Genomic DNA, 17,558 nt, shown 5'->3' on the forward strand with positions numbered 1-17,558 from the left:
ATATTGTTAATAATAGTAGTTACTTCCATTGTAGAGTAAGTTTGTGATTATTGTAGCCAGGTTTTTAACATCATCTTATTGTAGTAGCGGAGCTTAGGTAAAGTAGTTTTCTTGTTTCAATAAGTGTAAAATTTTACCATGAGTGAGAAGTGTGGGCTTTGCCATAGGTTCGTGAGTAGTGGATTGCGGTGTGAGACTTGTTCGAAGTATTTTCACTGAGGGGAAAGCAGTGGGGAAGCCAGTGGGCATTCTGGTGAGATCCTCTCCTGGAACTGCAGGTTATGTAGCAAGAGTAAGCTGATAGAGGAGCAGGAGCGAAGACCTGTGCCCTTCAGGTGCAGTTGAAAAACACACAGGAGGAGCTAGATAGGATGAGGAGGGAGAAGGGGGTTGGGGAATGGGAGCTGGCTGTTGGCAAGAGATCTGCTAGGAGAAGAAGATTTTCAGATAGTTTTGCTATTGGTGTTTGCAATAGATATGACCAACTGTCAGAGTCTAGTGGAGAGGAATCTCTAGTAGCTGTAGATGTAGGAAGTATGCAGCAGACCTCAGCAGTTGCAAAGTCGAAGAGGAAGAAGAAGGTTCTGCTGTTAGGTAGTTCTCATGACAGAGGTGTAGGCCAGCAGTTGCAGGAAGTGTTGGGGAGTGAGTACCAGGTCACCAGCATTGTGAAGCCTAATGCAGGATTGGCTCAGGTGACTGTTAACATAGGGGGGTTATGTAGGGATTTTACTAAAGAGGATCAGGTAGTGATTGTGGGTGGGGCTGGTAATAATATTGCTTGGGATGGGGAGTATGACATAGATGATAACCTGGAAAAGATAGCCACTCAGACTGGCAACATGAATGTGCATTTCATGGAACTGTTTCAGCGTCACGATCGGCCTCATCTTAATATAGCCGTCAGGCGTAATAACATGAGACTTGGGGGTGCGCTGATGACAGAAAGCATGGGTCACATTTCAGTGGTGTCGGTGGAGTCTATCAGCAGGACGGGTTTCACTAGACATGACCTGCACCTCAACAGGTATGGGAAGGGGAGGTTGGCAAAGCTTATAGGTGACAGCATAGATGGGAGTGGTGGGATCACTCATGGGGAAATTCCTTCAGTAGTGCGTGTTGGAGCTGCACCTTTTTTAGATTGAAGTCAGCTGATAGGTATTCCTGCTTAAGGGAAGTCTCTCTAACAAAGGAACCACTTTTGACAAAGCTTAGGTATCCGAGTAATGAGGGAATTAGTATATTTCATCAAAATATACAAGGTATTAGAGATAAAGTTAGTGAACTGCTTATAGATGTTGACTCTGAAATTATTGGTATATCAGAATACTTCTTAAATAAGGTGATAATTCAGAGGCATCCTTGCTTAAAAATGTTATTAGGAAGGCAAAAAGTAAGTGGTATGCAGATACAATAGCTAAGTCTCAGGATAAAATTAAAACCATATGGTCAGTCGTAAAGGAAGTGGCTGGTCTGCAGAGACAGGTTGAGGATATAGAATCAGTGCGTAGTGGGAATGTTCGTGTTACTGATAAGTCGCATATATGTACAGTATTTAAAAATCACTTTCTGAATGTAGCAAGTGAACTAAATGGAAACCTAGTCCCAACAGGGAGTCATATAGCGCTCTTAGAAAAAAGTGTTCTGAGACTGTTACCTGAAATGCTCCTCCATGATACTGACAAGAGGGAGATTGAGTTAATAATTAAATCACTAAAGACCAAGAACTCTCATGGATATGACGGGGTATCTAGCAGAATACTGAAGTATTGTTCTGTGTATGTTAGCCCAGTACTTAGCCATATCTGTAACTTTTCCTTTAGGAGTGGTCAGTTTCCTGACTGATTAAAGTACTCTGTAGTGAAGCCACTTTATAAAAAGGGAGACAGGGATAATGTTGACAACTTTAGACCTATTTCCATGCCATCGGTGTTTGCTAAAGTTATTGAGAAGGTTGTACATACAAGGTTACTGGAGCATTTAAATTCACATAATTTGCTGTCAAATGTACAGTTTGGTTTTAGAAATGGATTAACAACTGAAAATGCTATATTCTCTTTCTCTGTGAGGTTTTGGATGGATTAAATAAAAGGTTGAGAACGCTAGGTGCTTTCTTTGATTTAACGAAGACTTTTGATTGTGTTGACCACAAAATATTACTGCAGAAGTTGGACCATTATGGAGTAAGGGGAGTACCGTATTTACTCGAATCTAAGCCGCACCCGAATCTAAGCCGCACCTGAAAAATGAGACTCGAAATTATGGAAAAAAATTTTTCCCAAATCTAAGCCGCACCTGAAATTTGAGACTCGAAATTCAAGGGGAGAGAAAAACTGTCGGCCGCACCTCCAAATCAAAACAAAGTTGGTCCATTGTAATATGAGACACAATTTAGGTTGAATGAATGACGATACAACTACAGTAGTTTGGTTCGAGTCCGTAAGCTTAGCAGTTAAACTTTACCAGGTAGCCATTGCTATGCGTCAGGCACGGGTACCCTTCCTTTTTCACATGTTTCGTCTGGTTTGAATCGATTGCTTATTTTTCTTTGATCTGATAAGTGCCGTTCTCTTTGTTAGAGGTGTTTATGTCTCTCTAAGCTGAAAATGCATTACTGTACTGTGTCGTGCATTGTATGTTGTATTTTGATAATGAGTGTCTACGGCCTATCGCCGCTCGCGGCACGGCTTGCTTTTGTGTGCGCGCTACCACTGCTTACAAGTAAAAAAAGAGTGAGAGAAGAATTGTCTCATTAGCGAAACAATGGCAAGAGACGGCTATTTGTTGTTACATAGACTGCTGCTTTCTTTGATACCGTATTGATCAACAAGTACCAAATAATAGACTGCGTATGATAGAAGATGTTCTGAACGAGAGTTTAGCGAAAATTTTTGTTGTTGTTGTTGTGGTCTTCAGTCCTGAGACTGGTTTGATGCAGCTCTCCATGCTACTCTATCCTGTGCAAGCTTCTTCATCTCCCAGTACCTACTGCAACCTACATCCTTCTGAATCTGCTTAGTGTATTCATCTCTTGGTCTCCCCCTACGATTTTTACCCTCCACGATGCCCTCCAATACTAAATTGGTGATCCCTTGATGCCTCAGAACATGTCCTACCAACCGATCCCTTCTTCTGGTCAAGTTGTGCCACAAACTCCTCTTCTCCCCAATCCTATTCAGTACCTCCTCATTAGTTATGTGATCTACCCAGCTAATCTTCAGCATTCTTCTGTAGCACCACATTTCGAAAGCTTCTATTCTCTTCTTGTCCAAACTATTTACCGTCCATGTTTCACTTCCATACATGGCTACACTCCATACAAATACTTTCAGAAATGACTTCCTGACACTTAAATCTATACTTGATGTTAACAAATTTCTCTTCTTCAGAAACGCTTTCCTTGCCATTGCCAGTCTGCATTTTATATCCTCTCTACTTCGACCATCATCGGTTATTTTGCTCCCCAAATAGCAAAACTCCTTTACTACTTTAAGTGTCTCATTTCCTAATCTGATACCCTCAACATCACCCGACTTAATTCGACTACATTCCATTATCCTCGTTTTGCTTTTGTTGATGTTCATCTTATATCCTCCCTTCAAGACACCATCCATTCCGTTCAACTGCTCTTCCAAGTCCTTTGCTGTCTCTGACAGAATTACAATGTCATCGGCGAACCTCAAAGTTTTTATTTCTTCTCCATGGATTTTAATACCTACTCCGAATTTTTCTTTTGTTTCCTTTACTGCTTGCTCAATATACAGATTGAATAACATCAGGGAGAGGCTACAACCCTGTCTTACTCCCTTCCCAACCGCTGCTTCCCTTTCATGTCCCTCGACTCTTATAACTGCCATCTGGTTTCTGTACAAATTGTAAATAGCCTTTCGCTCCCTGTATTTTACCCCTGCCACCTTTAGAATTTGAAAGAGAGTATTCCAGTCAACATTGTCAAAAGCTTTCTCTAAGTCTACAAATGCTAGAAACGTAGGTTTGCCTTTCCTTAATCTTTCTTCTAAGGTAAGTCGTAAGGTCAGTATTGCCTCACGTGTTCCAGTATTTCTACGGAATCCAAACTGATCTTCCCCAAGGCCGGCTTCTACTAGTTTTTCCATTCGTCTGTAAAGAATTCGTGTTAGTATTTTGCAGCTGTGGCTTATTAAACTGATTGTCCGGTAATTTTCACATCTGCCAACACCTGCTTTCTTTGGGATTGGAATTATTATATTCTTCTTGAAGTCTGAGGGTATTTCACCTGTTTCATACATCTTGCTCACCAGATGGTAGAGTTTTGTCAGGACTGGCTCTCCCAAGGCTGTCAGTAGTTCCAATGGAATGTTGTCTACTCCGGGGGCCTTGTTTCGACTCAGGTCTTTCAGTGCTCTGTCAAACTCTTCACGCAGTATTGTATCTCCCATTTCATCTTCATCTACATCCTCTTCCATTTCCATAATATTGTCCTCAAGTACATCGCCCTTGTATAGACCCTCTATATACTCCTTCCACCTTTCTGCTTTCCCTTCTTTGCTTAGAACTGGGTTTCCATCTGAGCTCTTGATATTCATACAAGTGGTTCTCTTCTCTCCAAAGGTCTCTTTAATTTTCCTGTAGGCAGTATCTATCTTACCCCTAGTGAGAAAAGCCTCTACATCCTTACATTTGTCCTCTAGCCATCCCTGCTTAGCCATTTTGCACTTCCTGTCAATCTCATTTTTGAGACGTTTGTATTCCTTTTTGCCTGCTTCATTTACTGCATTTTTATATTTTCTCCTTTCATCAATTAAATTCAATATTTCTTCTGTTACCCAAGGATTTCTACTAGCCCTCGTCTTTTTACCTATTTGATCCTCTGCTGCCTTCACTACTTCATCCCTCAAAGCTACCCATTCTCCTTCTACTGTATTTCTTTCCCCCATTCCTGTCAATTGTTCCCTTATGCACTCCCTGAAACTCTGTACAACCTCTGGTTCTTTCAGTTTATCCAGGTCCCATCTCCTTAAATTCCCAAAATTTTTCTCCGTTTGAAAATCTTTGCAGACACTTCTTTAGTACATTACATTCTGCACAGAAATTAGTCATCTCAGATTTAAAAATCTAGTCAATTGCCGTGCTTAATTTCTGACTGTATCACTATTAGGCATAAGAATAATACGAATATAAACATGACATGATATGTGTATTCTTCCGCGTTTGCTGTTATCTCACTCTAGTTTCGTAGTTTATTAGGCAGACAGGATTTAAATGAGATAGCAGCCAATACGAAAGAATACATGGCAAAATGTTTATATTCGTATTATTCTTATGGTGAAGAGAATACTGCATGTGATTCACAATTCATAGAAGTTCCTATTAGCAACCATCTCTTCTCACAGGTAGGAAAAAATTCAGAACGTAGAGTTGGCCATAATGACAAACATCCCAAACAGTCTTGCCAGTCGGATTTTCGTAGTACATTGAAATGCTGCTACATTCGAAGATGAACAATATGGAATTTGTATTTACTTCGTTGGATAATGTATGTAAATGCAGTGGTCGAAACTCGGGGCGGAGAAAAAAGCTCGTCTTCCACCTTTTTTTAAAAAATTTATTTACTGATGCAGAGGTTTTGGCACCAGTATTTATCTTTGTGCCTGCAAAGCATGCCTGTGTAGCACTACATATATTCGACGGCAGAAATTAGTTGTGGCAGAACTTACTAACATTTTTCAGAACTTCCGCTTACTTTGCACTCGATTCTAAGCCGCAGGCGGTTTTTTGAATTACAAAAACAGGAAAAAAGTGTGGCTTCGATTCGAGTAAATATGGTAGCTTAAAATTGGTTCGCCTCTTACTTTAAGAACAGAAAGCAGAAGGTAATTCTCCGCAATATTGAGAGTGGTAGTGATGTTCAGTCACAATGGGGCACCACTGTTAAGTGGGGCGTTCCCCAAGGGTCAGTGCTGGGGCCACTGCTGTTTCTTATTTATATAAATGATATGCCTTCTAGTATTACAGGTGATTCAAAAATATTTCTGTTTGCTGATGACACCAGCTTGGTAGTGAAGGATCTTGTGTGTCATATTGAAATAGTATCAAATAATGTAGTTCATGAAATAAGTTCGTGGCTTGTGGAAAACAATTTGATGCTAAATCACAGTATGACTCAGTTTTTACAGTTTCTAACTCACAATTCAACAAGAACCGATATTTTGATGAGACAGAATGGGCATATTATAAGCGAGATGGAACAGTTCAAGTTCCTAGGCGTTCGGATAGATAGTAAGCTGTTGTGGAAAGCCCATGTCCAGGATCTTGTTCAGAAACTAAATGCTGCTTTATTTACCATTAGAACAGTATCTGAAATAAGTGGCAGTTCAACACGAAAAGTAGTCTACTTCGCATATTTTCATACGTTTATGTCGTATGGTATTATTTTTTGGGGTAATTCTTCTGATTCAAAAAGGGTATTTTTGGCTCAAAAATGGGCTGTTCGAGCTATACGTGGTGTAAGTTCGAGAACCTCTTGTCGACCCCTATTCAATAGTCTGGGAATTCTGACATTGCCCTCACAGTATATATTTTCTTTAATGTAGTTTGATGTTAGCAATATTAGCCTATTACCAAGAGTTAGCATCTTTCGCTCAGTCAATACTAGGCAGAAATCAAATCTGTATGTGGAATGCACTTCCTTGACTCTTGTGCAGAAAGGAGTGCAGTATTCTGCTGCATCCATTTTCAATAAGCTACCACAAGAACTCAAAAATCTTAGCAATAGCCCAAAGTCTTTTAAGTCTAAACTGAAGAGTTTCCTCATGGCTCACTCCTTCTATTCTGTCGAGGAGCTCCTGGAAGAGCTAAAAAATTAAGCAAATTCCAGTGTTACATTGTTGATTTTCCTTATTTAAACTTACGACTTGTCGCCTGAATATGTTTTTTATATTTCATTTTTATCTGTTTCTACTATCGTGTTATAGTTTCATGTATTGACTCGTTCCATAACCATGGAGATTTCTCCTTAATTTGGTCCCACGGAACAATAAATAAATAAATAAAACCATACAAAAAAATTATTTCATCCTGTAACTGGTGCACTTCCTTGACATGGCTCAAGAATCAAATTTTAACCATCATCTGACAGTAAAAATTAGTATCAGACTAACTTAGCACATTATTCTTCTGTACAGCAACCTCTCATGTGTTGTTTGTGGGTATTATGCAAATGTGGCAAATTGGTTTATCTTTCATGCTGTAAAGGGTGAAGTTCAGTGTTCTGGCCCTACAACTTGACTTGCATATTGTTTTGGTACCATGTGCAACCAAAAACTATAGTTTATTACATGCATGCAAAAAACATAAATGCGAAAAATGTACCAGAGCTTCTTCCTTCCATTCATCTTCCTTTGCCATCATCTCTTCCCGCATTTGTTCCCAATCAGAAGTTAGCTTCTGCAGATCAGATGTCAATGCTTCATTTGTTTGGTGGCATTCTTCTAACTGGTCACGTAAAGTTGTATTGAGCTGCATAAGCTTCTCACATCTGGAAAGTTTAATGTTCGCATAAACCAAGAGTCCACCTTTAGTTCAGTGTCTTACGGGTAATTTCTTTACAGAGAGGTAAGAAAATAAATTTTCAGCAAAATTATTCTATCGTAGCATTATTTGGATGCACTGCAACATTTACCTGCACGTTGATTCAAGAATGTGTTACAACGAAATTTAGTCTTATAAAACAAACACTCATTTATGGTTAATATTGTTTCAAAAACAAATGTTACACTGATTGATACTGGGAACTGGGGATCTGACATTTAGACTGTTGTGGTATGTGAGCATTAGTTCAACAGAATCTCCAGGCTCTCAGTTTGGCTTCAGAAAAGGAGTATCAACATAAATTTGAATTTATTATTGTGTGTGTAAGGGCTAACAGATAAATTGAGAACAGTAAGTATATCAATATATCAAAATGGCTCTGAGCACTATGGGACGTAACATCTGAGAGTAAGTATATCCTGTAACAAATTGTGGACCATACTGTTCTTTGCTATAGGTTAGAACATTATGAAATTAAGTGTAAAGTTCACCAACGGTTCCTTCCATAACTAGCAGACTGGAGCAGAAGATTGCTCTCCTGTGTCAATGAAAAAATTTGAAATTGATTAAACTAGAAGGCATTCAAATAATAAAGTCTTCATTAACAGCAACAAAACAGCGCAAGTGTAATAACATATAAATCAAAGCCAGGGGTAGAATAGCCTCAGGAACCAGCAAATTTTTTAGATGTCTGTTTCTCTGGTATGGCAGATAAGTTACAACAAAATCTGCCTAAAGCACATGTAACACTCACAGTGACTTACATGGGAAGAAAATGATGATGTTTCACACAACAGAACTTGAAGTGAGGAAGATAATATAGAAATTAAAAAAAGTCAGAAGCCGTGGATGATGTTCCAGTCTCTGTTCTTAAGGTGAGTGTAGGCAGCATACAAGCCTCATTAACAAATATAGTAAAATGAGTCCTTTAGTCCAGGCATTTTTCCAGAGTACCTAAAGCACACACAAGTTGTAACAAACTAAAGAAAAGTAATGCGCAGGACATTGAAAACAACAGGTCAGTTTCACTGCTGTCACCATTTTCGAAAATAATGGAATGAGTCACGATAAATAGACTAATGAGTTAAATGAAATACAACCTTTTTAATGAAGCAAAGTTTGGCTTTCAAAGTGGGACAAGTGCAATATCAGACATTACGGAGTTCACAAAAGTAATAATTGAAGTTCTTGACATGGATGACTATAACACAGGCATATTCTTAGACTTGTCCATGGCTTGTGACACTGTTGACCACAAAATACTGATCGGGAAGTCCAGGTCTTCCATCATGTGATTTCCAAAAAAAATGGCTCTGAGCACTATGGGACTCAACATCTGTGGTCATAAGTCCCCTAGAACTTAGAACTACTTAAACCTAACTAACCTAAGGACGTCACACACATCCATGCCCGAGGCAGGATTTGAACCTGCGACCGTAGCAGTCGCGCGGTTCCTGACTGAGCGCCTAGAACCGCTAGACCACCGCGGCCGGCTGTGATTTCCATATTTTTGGCAAACTGAAGGAACATCTAAGGGGGAAACAGAATTTCCAAAGATGAAAACATTCACATGATAGTTCACAAATGGCTCTGTGAACAAACAGCAGATTTCTAGTGTCATGGAACTGAAGGATTGGTAGAACATTCTGACAGTTGTTTACAGAGGTTTGCTGACTATATTGAAAAATGGTTTTATGTACCTCTGCCACTTTGAAGTATAGGGAAGCACTGAAACTGGAAATTTGTGATAAGTCCTATGGGACCAAACTGCTGAGGTCATCAGTCCCTAAGCTTACACACTACTTAATCCAACTTAAACTAACTTACGCTAAAGACAACACACACACACCCATGCCCGAGGGAGGACTCGAACCTCTGACGGTGGCAGCCGTGCGAACTGTGACAAGGCGCCTCAGATCGCATGGCTACCCCGCGTGGCAGGGAAGCATTGAAGAAAAGTTTCTCAGTCTGTCATAACAATGTGTAACTTGCAGTTTAAAGTTCCTCTGTGTGTACTGAAAAAGTATGAGTGGTCACAGATGTAGCTATCAAGGCACATTTTCAAATGCCACAAAATTCTGCCAATCCCAACTACCTGCAGGTATTTGTAAATAAAAATCCACTTCAGCTGTATTGAGAATTTATTTATTTAGCTGTGCAATTGGTTTCAAAACGATGGAGTTCCATCCTCAGGTGCTAACAATTAACTGAAAACCATCATACATGCATGGCAGATGGACCAGTCAGCATGGAAAAATCAAACTCATGCATGTGTGCATGGGAGCTACAAGCAGCCAACGGAGTGTGTCACCGAGGCCAAAGGGAACTGTGTAGTTCAGCTGCTGAAGGGCTAGGAGGGTGTAGGGGTGCATACGCTAAATGTTTGGCATGTGCGCCACCACAACCTCCTAACCTTTTGTTAGGTCAAACTACACAGTTTCTTGTTGGCCTCTGTGACATGCTCTACTGGCTGCTCACAGCTCCCTTACACATGGGAATGTGTGAGTTTACTTTGCACAATGACTAGCCCAACCACCACGTATGTATGATTGTTTTTAATTAATTGTTAGCATCTGCACATGAAGCTCTAATGCCGAAAACTAGATGTGCAGTTAAAATGTTACTCAGGTGCAGATCTCCACATCAAATCCTTTGTACCTGCAGACAGCCAACTTCATACCCACTTTGCTTGAAGATGATGGGTACAAAACTCAGTGAAACTTTGCGAAAAGACGATGCCACCACACAGCTGATCACCTGAGAAGATTTCATCATTGGAGTATGCCTGTAATCACATATATTCATACCCAGAAACCTAAGCGAATCAGGGGTGGAGAGAACCATTTAAATATATGTGAAGGTCATGCCTCGACGAAATAAAGATCTCACAGTATAAGATTTTGTTTTCAATGATGCTGATGGTTGTGATACATTTGGGTGGCTAAAATGTATCAAGAACAACTGTCCAGCTAGTACCCCAACATACTAAAACAGATATTCTGTTAATTACCACTACACAAACTATTTGCTCTTCACTCAGTTTCCCAAGTCTATCTACAAATTTATAGACAAGTACATTTTTCAGTTTATGGAGTTAGAAGTATCAGGGCTAGATCAGTACATGCTATCAACTTCACCATTGCATGAAGAATCTGATAAACTCTTTTTATTTATGTATATAATTTTCTTTCATAGCTTTCAAACTTAAAGTTTTTGATTACATCTATGAACACACTGTAAAACACTGAGCAGCACATGACAGAGGGTTTTTCCTTAAAACCTGTAATGTTTTCATTTTAACACTTTCTGTTAATTTTCTAACAGATTAAAATTTTGTCTGGTCAGGATGTCAACTATGAAGCTTTACTTTTGTGGGGAAATTCTCAGGTGATAATAACACTACTCACTAAAGACAAGGCTCCATGTCTGAGTCCAGGTCTAGAAAACAATTTTAATACATTAAGAAGTTTTATCACAACAGTATTCACAGAGCTGATGAATGTTTCAAGACAAGTGGAAAATCTCACTGTATGATGCCTACTCAAAATAAAACAAAACATCTTGAGTTGGTACTCCAGCATGCTTCCTTAACTATAGTTCTCCATAAAGCGATTCTATACAAGTTCTTTGTCATTTCTCAATTCATGTTATCCACTGAACCAGCAGTTGACAATTATTCATTTTGATTTACTTTTTATGAAATTGAATCTGTGACTCACAAATTTATCTACAAAAAATGAAGGATATTGCTAGGTCTACAACTTAGCTTTCACCGTTTTTTCTCAAAGTTTGGGGCTTTATTGTGAAAAACTTACAAAAAAATTACGATTCATAGTATGGCCCATCGCTGGCCACTATATTCTCCCATCTTTCGGATAATATATGTTTCAGTGCTGGGCTCGAATGCATCAATTGCTTTCAATAATGATGTCCTGTGACTGTCTTTGTCTGTTTCAGCAGCTATAAAAACGTTCTGTCTTCCACTGCCATGCTGGTCTTTGACATCAAAATCACCGTTTTAAGGTGTTGAAAACATTATTTGGACATTCTTTCACTGATAGTTCCCTCACCATTGGTCTTACCCAGCATTTTAAGAGCCACAGCCACAGATATCTTCATGTTAAAGCAGAAAATTAAAACTTCCCGCAAGTTGCGAGAAATGAGTACGAAAGTTGGCATACTTAATTGAGAGTAACCTTATGATACAATCATAAATCGACTAATATTTTTATGGCATTATGTTTACAGATGCCTAAGCTTACTGTATTACACCTACGACCAACCACCTGAACCCCACTTGCCGTTACTGCCGTCTATTGCAAAATGGTGGAAGCAAAGTTGTAGACCTAATACTTTTGCATTTATCTTCTATAGCATTCTTATTTTGAACAAATGTAGGATACAGCACAATGTAGGATACAGCACATTCTTCCAAAAGGAAAAAGAAAACGGAAAAATCAGTTTCATGGGTTAAGCTGAAAATTCTCTTTCTTACAATTTAAAAATACAAAAGAATAATGATATGATTTTTATCTCATTTATCTTACTGGCTACATCCCTATAGTCCACGGAGCCTCTTCCATATTTGCCAGTAGGTGCTTTAACCCCACTACAATTTGGCTTTGTTTTGATCCCAACAAGCACTGGAAGACACACGCTCCAAATGTACCTTTTCCCCAATGACTGTGCAGTGTGTGCTGACACTAATTACTGTGACATACAAAATACAAAGTATTTTCTAAATTTGTGAAAAGCACCAATTTTTACTGATCTATGCAATACCTAAAGTGTAGTTAATTCCAGACAGAGGCAGGAAGGAAGCTACTCCACTTACTTCAAATAAAAAGTAAAACAAATTAAGTTTCACATTATATCAAACATTATTTACTAAAAACTTAACCAAACAGTCGAGCGCTGTGTGTTTCTCTATACCAACAATGCATTTCTACACAGTTTCAATCATTAACTGTAAAAATGAAGTTTTGTTCTTACATTTACTTTGGGCCTGTTAGTCCATACTATAATTAAAGAAATTTTCAGTCAGTATATGTTAAATTAAGTGGTTCTGCATCAGTAATTACTGAGCTGCTAGAAATGACCTATAGCTAAGAGGTGCTTGTTACATTTTATTTTCAGTGCTCTCACAAAGTAATGCCCGATGAGGGGCTTGCATGCAGGTTGCCGGCCGTCTCACTTGCGGCGCTCTTCATCCAGTTTCCTTAGGGCAGTGTCAAGGTCAGATACACGTTCAGAATCACGCTCACGTAATCCCATTGTTCCAACAGCAGCAGTCATGGAAGGAATTTCACGGGCTGGTGATGCAGGTGCTACCTCCACCATTTGGTTTTCCAGTTCAGAGCACCGTTGTTTGTATTGAAGAACCTAATGGGAGACGGCATCAAAACTTAAAAAGTATTAAAATATATCTATAGATACAAGACTGTGTGATGAATGATGGAATACACCAATTTTTTTTTCTCTGGATTAACATTATGAATGTACTTCTGATCGATTTAAAGATTGTCTTTTTATTTGCAAATTAATGGGGAATATGCATTGCTTTTTAGAACATATTTTGAAACTGGAACATAGAAATTATTGCAGGATTCAACAGAGTTTATATTATTGTTGATTTCAAACTGCATATAAGAAAAAGGAAGAAATCACTAGAAGAAATCTGACACTGAAACCACCCTGAATGATGTTTCATTAGGTGAGTGCTATTCCTGCAACTAAATCAAAACTAATGTGATAAAAAGTTATAATCAAAATTCTAAATAAATCCAACCTAAGCAGAACATTCTATCACTCCACTGAAATAAAGATGATATTTCGATAGCTGAAACAACCAACTAACTTCAAAGCAAATACAGTTTATAATCATATATAATTTCAGCCTCCTTTCCATAGTTTGGTTAAAGAAATAATAAAGTTGAGAAAATATATCATACAAATTTCATTTCATGAAGATAACACTTAACAAATTACAAGGCAATGACTGGTTGTTTTATTTTTATTCCAATTTCAGAGAACAGAAAGAATTGTGAAAATAGTTCCTATCACACGTAGTTCTAAAAAATTCTACAGAATTTTTTCCTTTTTAAAAATTTCTATGGGGTTCCATTTAACCAGAGATGAACTTGAACATAGTTGATACTGCCACCAATCACTGAGGTAAATATAAGAACGGTAGATTTAGTACTAATATCAGGCATTGATAATCATATTTGGATGTGTTCAACCCCCTCTCTTTCTTTTTGAGCTTCAATGCTATGTTTATGTACACAACAGGTGTCTCAACAGTACTTTTTTTTTCTCTCTTCTTATAAATAGTAAGGTGCATTCACATAAGCTTTGGCAGAAATTGTGCTATGCATCCCAGAGTACACTGAAACCTCCCCCCCCCCCCCCCCCACACACACACACTAATTTATGTAGGCTCATATTCTTTCTTGGGACTGAAGGACAAATTCTAGCATTCGCCTGAAGCAGTTTAGGTAAACAATGGAAAACCTAACTCTAAATAGTTGGAAGGAGTTAGAACTACATTGCATTTCTCCCAAGTTCTCCAGTGTCTTAACTACTGCATCACCTTTTTCTCTCTTTCAATATGAACCTGGTTCTACGGGAAACAGTGATGGGTATATACTAAGGCAAGTATACTGGCATAGTGGCAATAGGAAGCGTAACACATTACATGACAGCTAATACCATTATGCTGCTTCTGTCTGTTGCATGTATTTTAGATTGCGGACTTCTGACTTAGTAATGAAAATCTATGAGGAAATTATCCAAAAGTTTGACTAAGAAATAATTCTGCATTAATATTCATTGTGGTGTCCTTACATCATGGAGAAGGGATCTTTCAAAAAGCTGTCCACCCATGTCCAGGCTAAGCTTGCAAACCATTTCTAACAAATCCACTGTGGCATTCAAACACAATCATCCTTCATTCTTTTTAAGGAAATGGTCAGCAAAACATTCCAAATTATATATTATCCTTACAACCCTTACCACAGACACTCAAATGTTGATGTAGGCTAAGTTAAGTTAGAACTGTGACGTGTGCATAACTGATTCTGCAGCTGCGGTCCCTAACACACACTTGTGTGTGGCACTTGACTCAAATTCTTGAGGGTGGATGAAATTTTTGCTGCCAGTGTTTAACCAGCGAGGAGATGATAGGTGATAGCTTTAACTTCATGGTCACCAGTCTTTGGACCAAAGTCCTGGATAATATTGCAAACATCTCTGCATTATCTCATGAAGCGACAGCACGTGACACTATAAAAGGTGATATGTCCATTGGATTAAGATGTTAAGCCTGGTGGCCCCATTGATGCTATTGAAGAGGGGTATGCTATATGCCAGCAACTGCTTCTAACCTCTCCCTTCTCTCATTAACATCATACAACAAAAATATAACACTGCACTAACATGCATACATTACACTCACCTACACTCTGCAGATACACACACTATACAGTTCTCACATATTTGCAAGGAAAAGGGCCAGTCCATGCGGAGAAAGAACAATCGTTGCAAAAGGTGACTGAACCCACTCTACGGGAAACCCCAGCTAATTTACATTTTACATGTGAGTATCATACATTAAACAATGAGAAGATGAGCAGGAAGACTTGCGTTCACTTCCTATAGAACTTCAATATCACTCACATCATTCTTGTTCAGAAAAAAAATCCAAATAAAGGCATCAATGAGGTGATTTTAATAAATGACTCAGTAATTGTAAACATTTAAACAAATTAATCTTTCAGTACAGGGACAAATTTAGGTATACAACTTTTCTACCACACCCAGCGTATAGATCTAATCACACAAAAGAGGATCTATAATTAAAAATTAATGAACGTATAACTGTAAAGCACATGACGATGGCAGCTCATTGCCAAAGTGTCATACACATTACATGTGAGTATCATACATTAAACAATGAGAAGATGAGCAGGAAGACTTGCGTTCACTTCCTATAGAACTTCAATATCACTCACATCATTCTTGTTCAGAAAAAAAATCCAAATAAAGGCATCAATGAGGTGATTTTAATAAATGACTCAGTAATTGTAAACATTTAAACAAATTAATCTTTCAGTACAGGGACAAATTTAGGTATACAACTTTTCTACCACACCCAGCGTATAGATCTAATCACACAAAAGAGGATCTATAATTAAAAATTAATGAACGTATAACTGTAAAGCACATGACGATGGCAGCTCATTGCCAAAGTGTCATACAAAAATTGTTAGTAAAAAGTGACAAACAGAAAAATTGTTTCAGGAATTTTGTAACCTCAACAAATTCCATAAAACATGGATAAATTTAAATTAAACATAATTCACTGTTGCACACGATACAAGAATCCTGAACTAACATTATTTTCACTACGCAAAACTGATGCATTTTATGTTTTTGATAAGAATTTTTTTGAGCAGAACTTTCATGTTTTATATTTGGCATGTTTATCGAGCTTTGTATATGTTACATTGCATTCATCATGTTTTTTCTTCGATTTTTGAAAAAACAGTGTACAGCCAAGCCCCACCCTATTTCTGTTCAGTTTCATAGTGAGCAAGTGAACTTCTACTTCCATTGTGGATTGTGGGCTTTCTTTTCCAAAGAGGGTTTGTATTTAACACATTGTGAACCAGGAAATGCTTTGACACTCATTCTAGAACACCAGCCCAACACAGCAATTAAAAAAAGACTGCATTAGATTTGTTGCTAAAGTCTTTTCTTCTCATGTTGGCAGATGCTGAACACAAAACACTAGCAACTCTGTCTTAACTGACTTCTACCAACAGGGGAGATGAACACACAAAAAAACTCAGAGATATGTATGTAAGACATATTCAACATTATTATCTATATTGGTAATGTAGGATAACCAACAGAATGTAGAAGTATATGCAAAATGTCTTGTTGGATCAAAAATATCTTATTCTACAAAGGAAGAAACAAGTTACAATTTCAATCTGTACTACAGCCACAAGGGTATCACCGGTGTTTGTCAAAACACAAAAATTACAGCTTTCTTTCACATGAAGATATTTCTATCACCTTTGCCTGAAGGCGGCTGACAAGTGCTGCCTGGTGCTGCTGTGCTTGCCTGTATGTCTCAAGGCGTCTTTTGTAGCTTGCCGATTCTTCTTCCAGCCTCCTCCGCAGATCCTCATTTTGGCGCAAGAGTGCCTCTGGCTCCATTCTCCCTGCAGTCACCAAACTCGCCTGTTAAAGATAACACAGATTAACGTAGGTATTTTCTGGAGTAATTGTACATTGTGTCATAATACATAGGTGGTGAGCTGTGAACCAGTTATCTTTATGTCACAATGTTACAGGTGCTACACAACAAGTTCTCTACTGGGCAACAAATCATTAAGGGAACTTTGGTATTCAGTGCAAATTTGACAGCCTTGACATCGGATGTGATTTCGCACTGCAGATCTCCCAATTCTTCTGGTAACATACGACTTATTACTGGTGGATAAATATTGCATTGTATATTTTGGGGAATTGTGAAATAACTGCATGAAAAACAGTTTACTTTAAAATTTGTATCGCGTACATACTAGATTTCACATTCCTATACCTTATGTTGTCGAGACATCTTTTACTTACCGCTGTATAATGAGTTGTTATTAATTGTTATCTGCGTATGTTGATCTCGCAGAGAAACAAATACAACCACTTATTCATAAATGTATTACAGTTGTTTATGTTTACAAATTTGAAAGACGTGGGTATTGATTGAATGCAAAGATATAATATCGGAGAACAGTAGGGCCAACAGCTTCAAAAAAATTGATCGAGCAACAATATTTAAGGTCGACATATACTTGACGGAACGGAAAGGGACGGAACTGAAAAATGAAACATTCAACAATGCACTGCAAATGGCAGCAGTAGAATTGTAAAACTATCGTAGGCTACAGTAGATTATCACAAGTCGTTGTATACTACATTTG

The 17,558-nt window shown here is 38.2% G+C and overlaps 1 protein-coding gene across 1 annotated transcript in view; it reads right to left on the reverse strand.

The window, feature by feature from the left end:
- Positions 1-17,342, reverse strand: part of LOC126234648 (rootletin) — a 246,891-nt gene extending 229,549 nt beyond the window's left edge. Inside the window, exons 1-4 of the mRNA XM_049943380.1 lie at positions 17,212-17,342; positions 16,651-16,818; positions 12,764-12,951; positions 7,351-7,516 (exon numbers count right to left, since the gene is read on the reverse strand). Coding sequence (XP_049799337.1) covers positions 7,351-7,516; positions 12,764-12,951; positions 16,651-16,794 — 498 coding nt within the window. The 5' untranslated portion in view covers positions 16,795-16,818; positions 17,212-17,342. The remainder of the gene's footprint in view (positions 1-7,350; positions 7,517-12,763; positions 12,952-16,650; positions 16,819-17,211) is intronic.
- Between the last annotated feature and the right edge of the window lie 216 nt (positions 17,343-17,558).

Source organism: Schistocerca nitens, chromosome 2 (genome assembly GCF_023898315.1).
Source record: "Schistocerca nitens isolate TAMUIC-IGC-003100 chromosome 2, iqSchNite1.1, whole genome shotgun sequence".
Lineage (NCBI taxonomy): Eukaryota > Metazoa > Arthropoda > Insecta > Orthoptera > Acrididae > Schistocerca > Schistocerca nitens.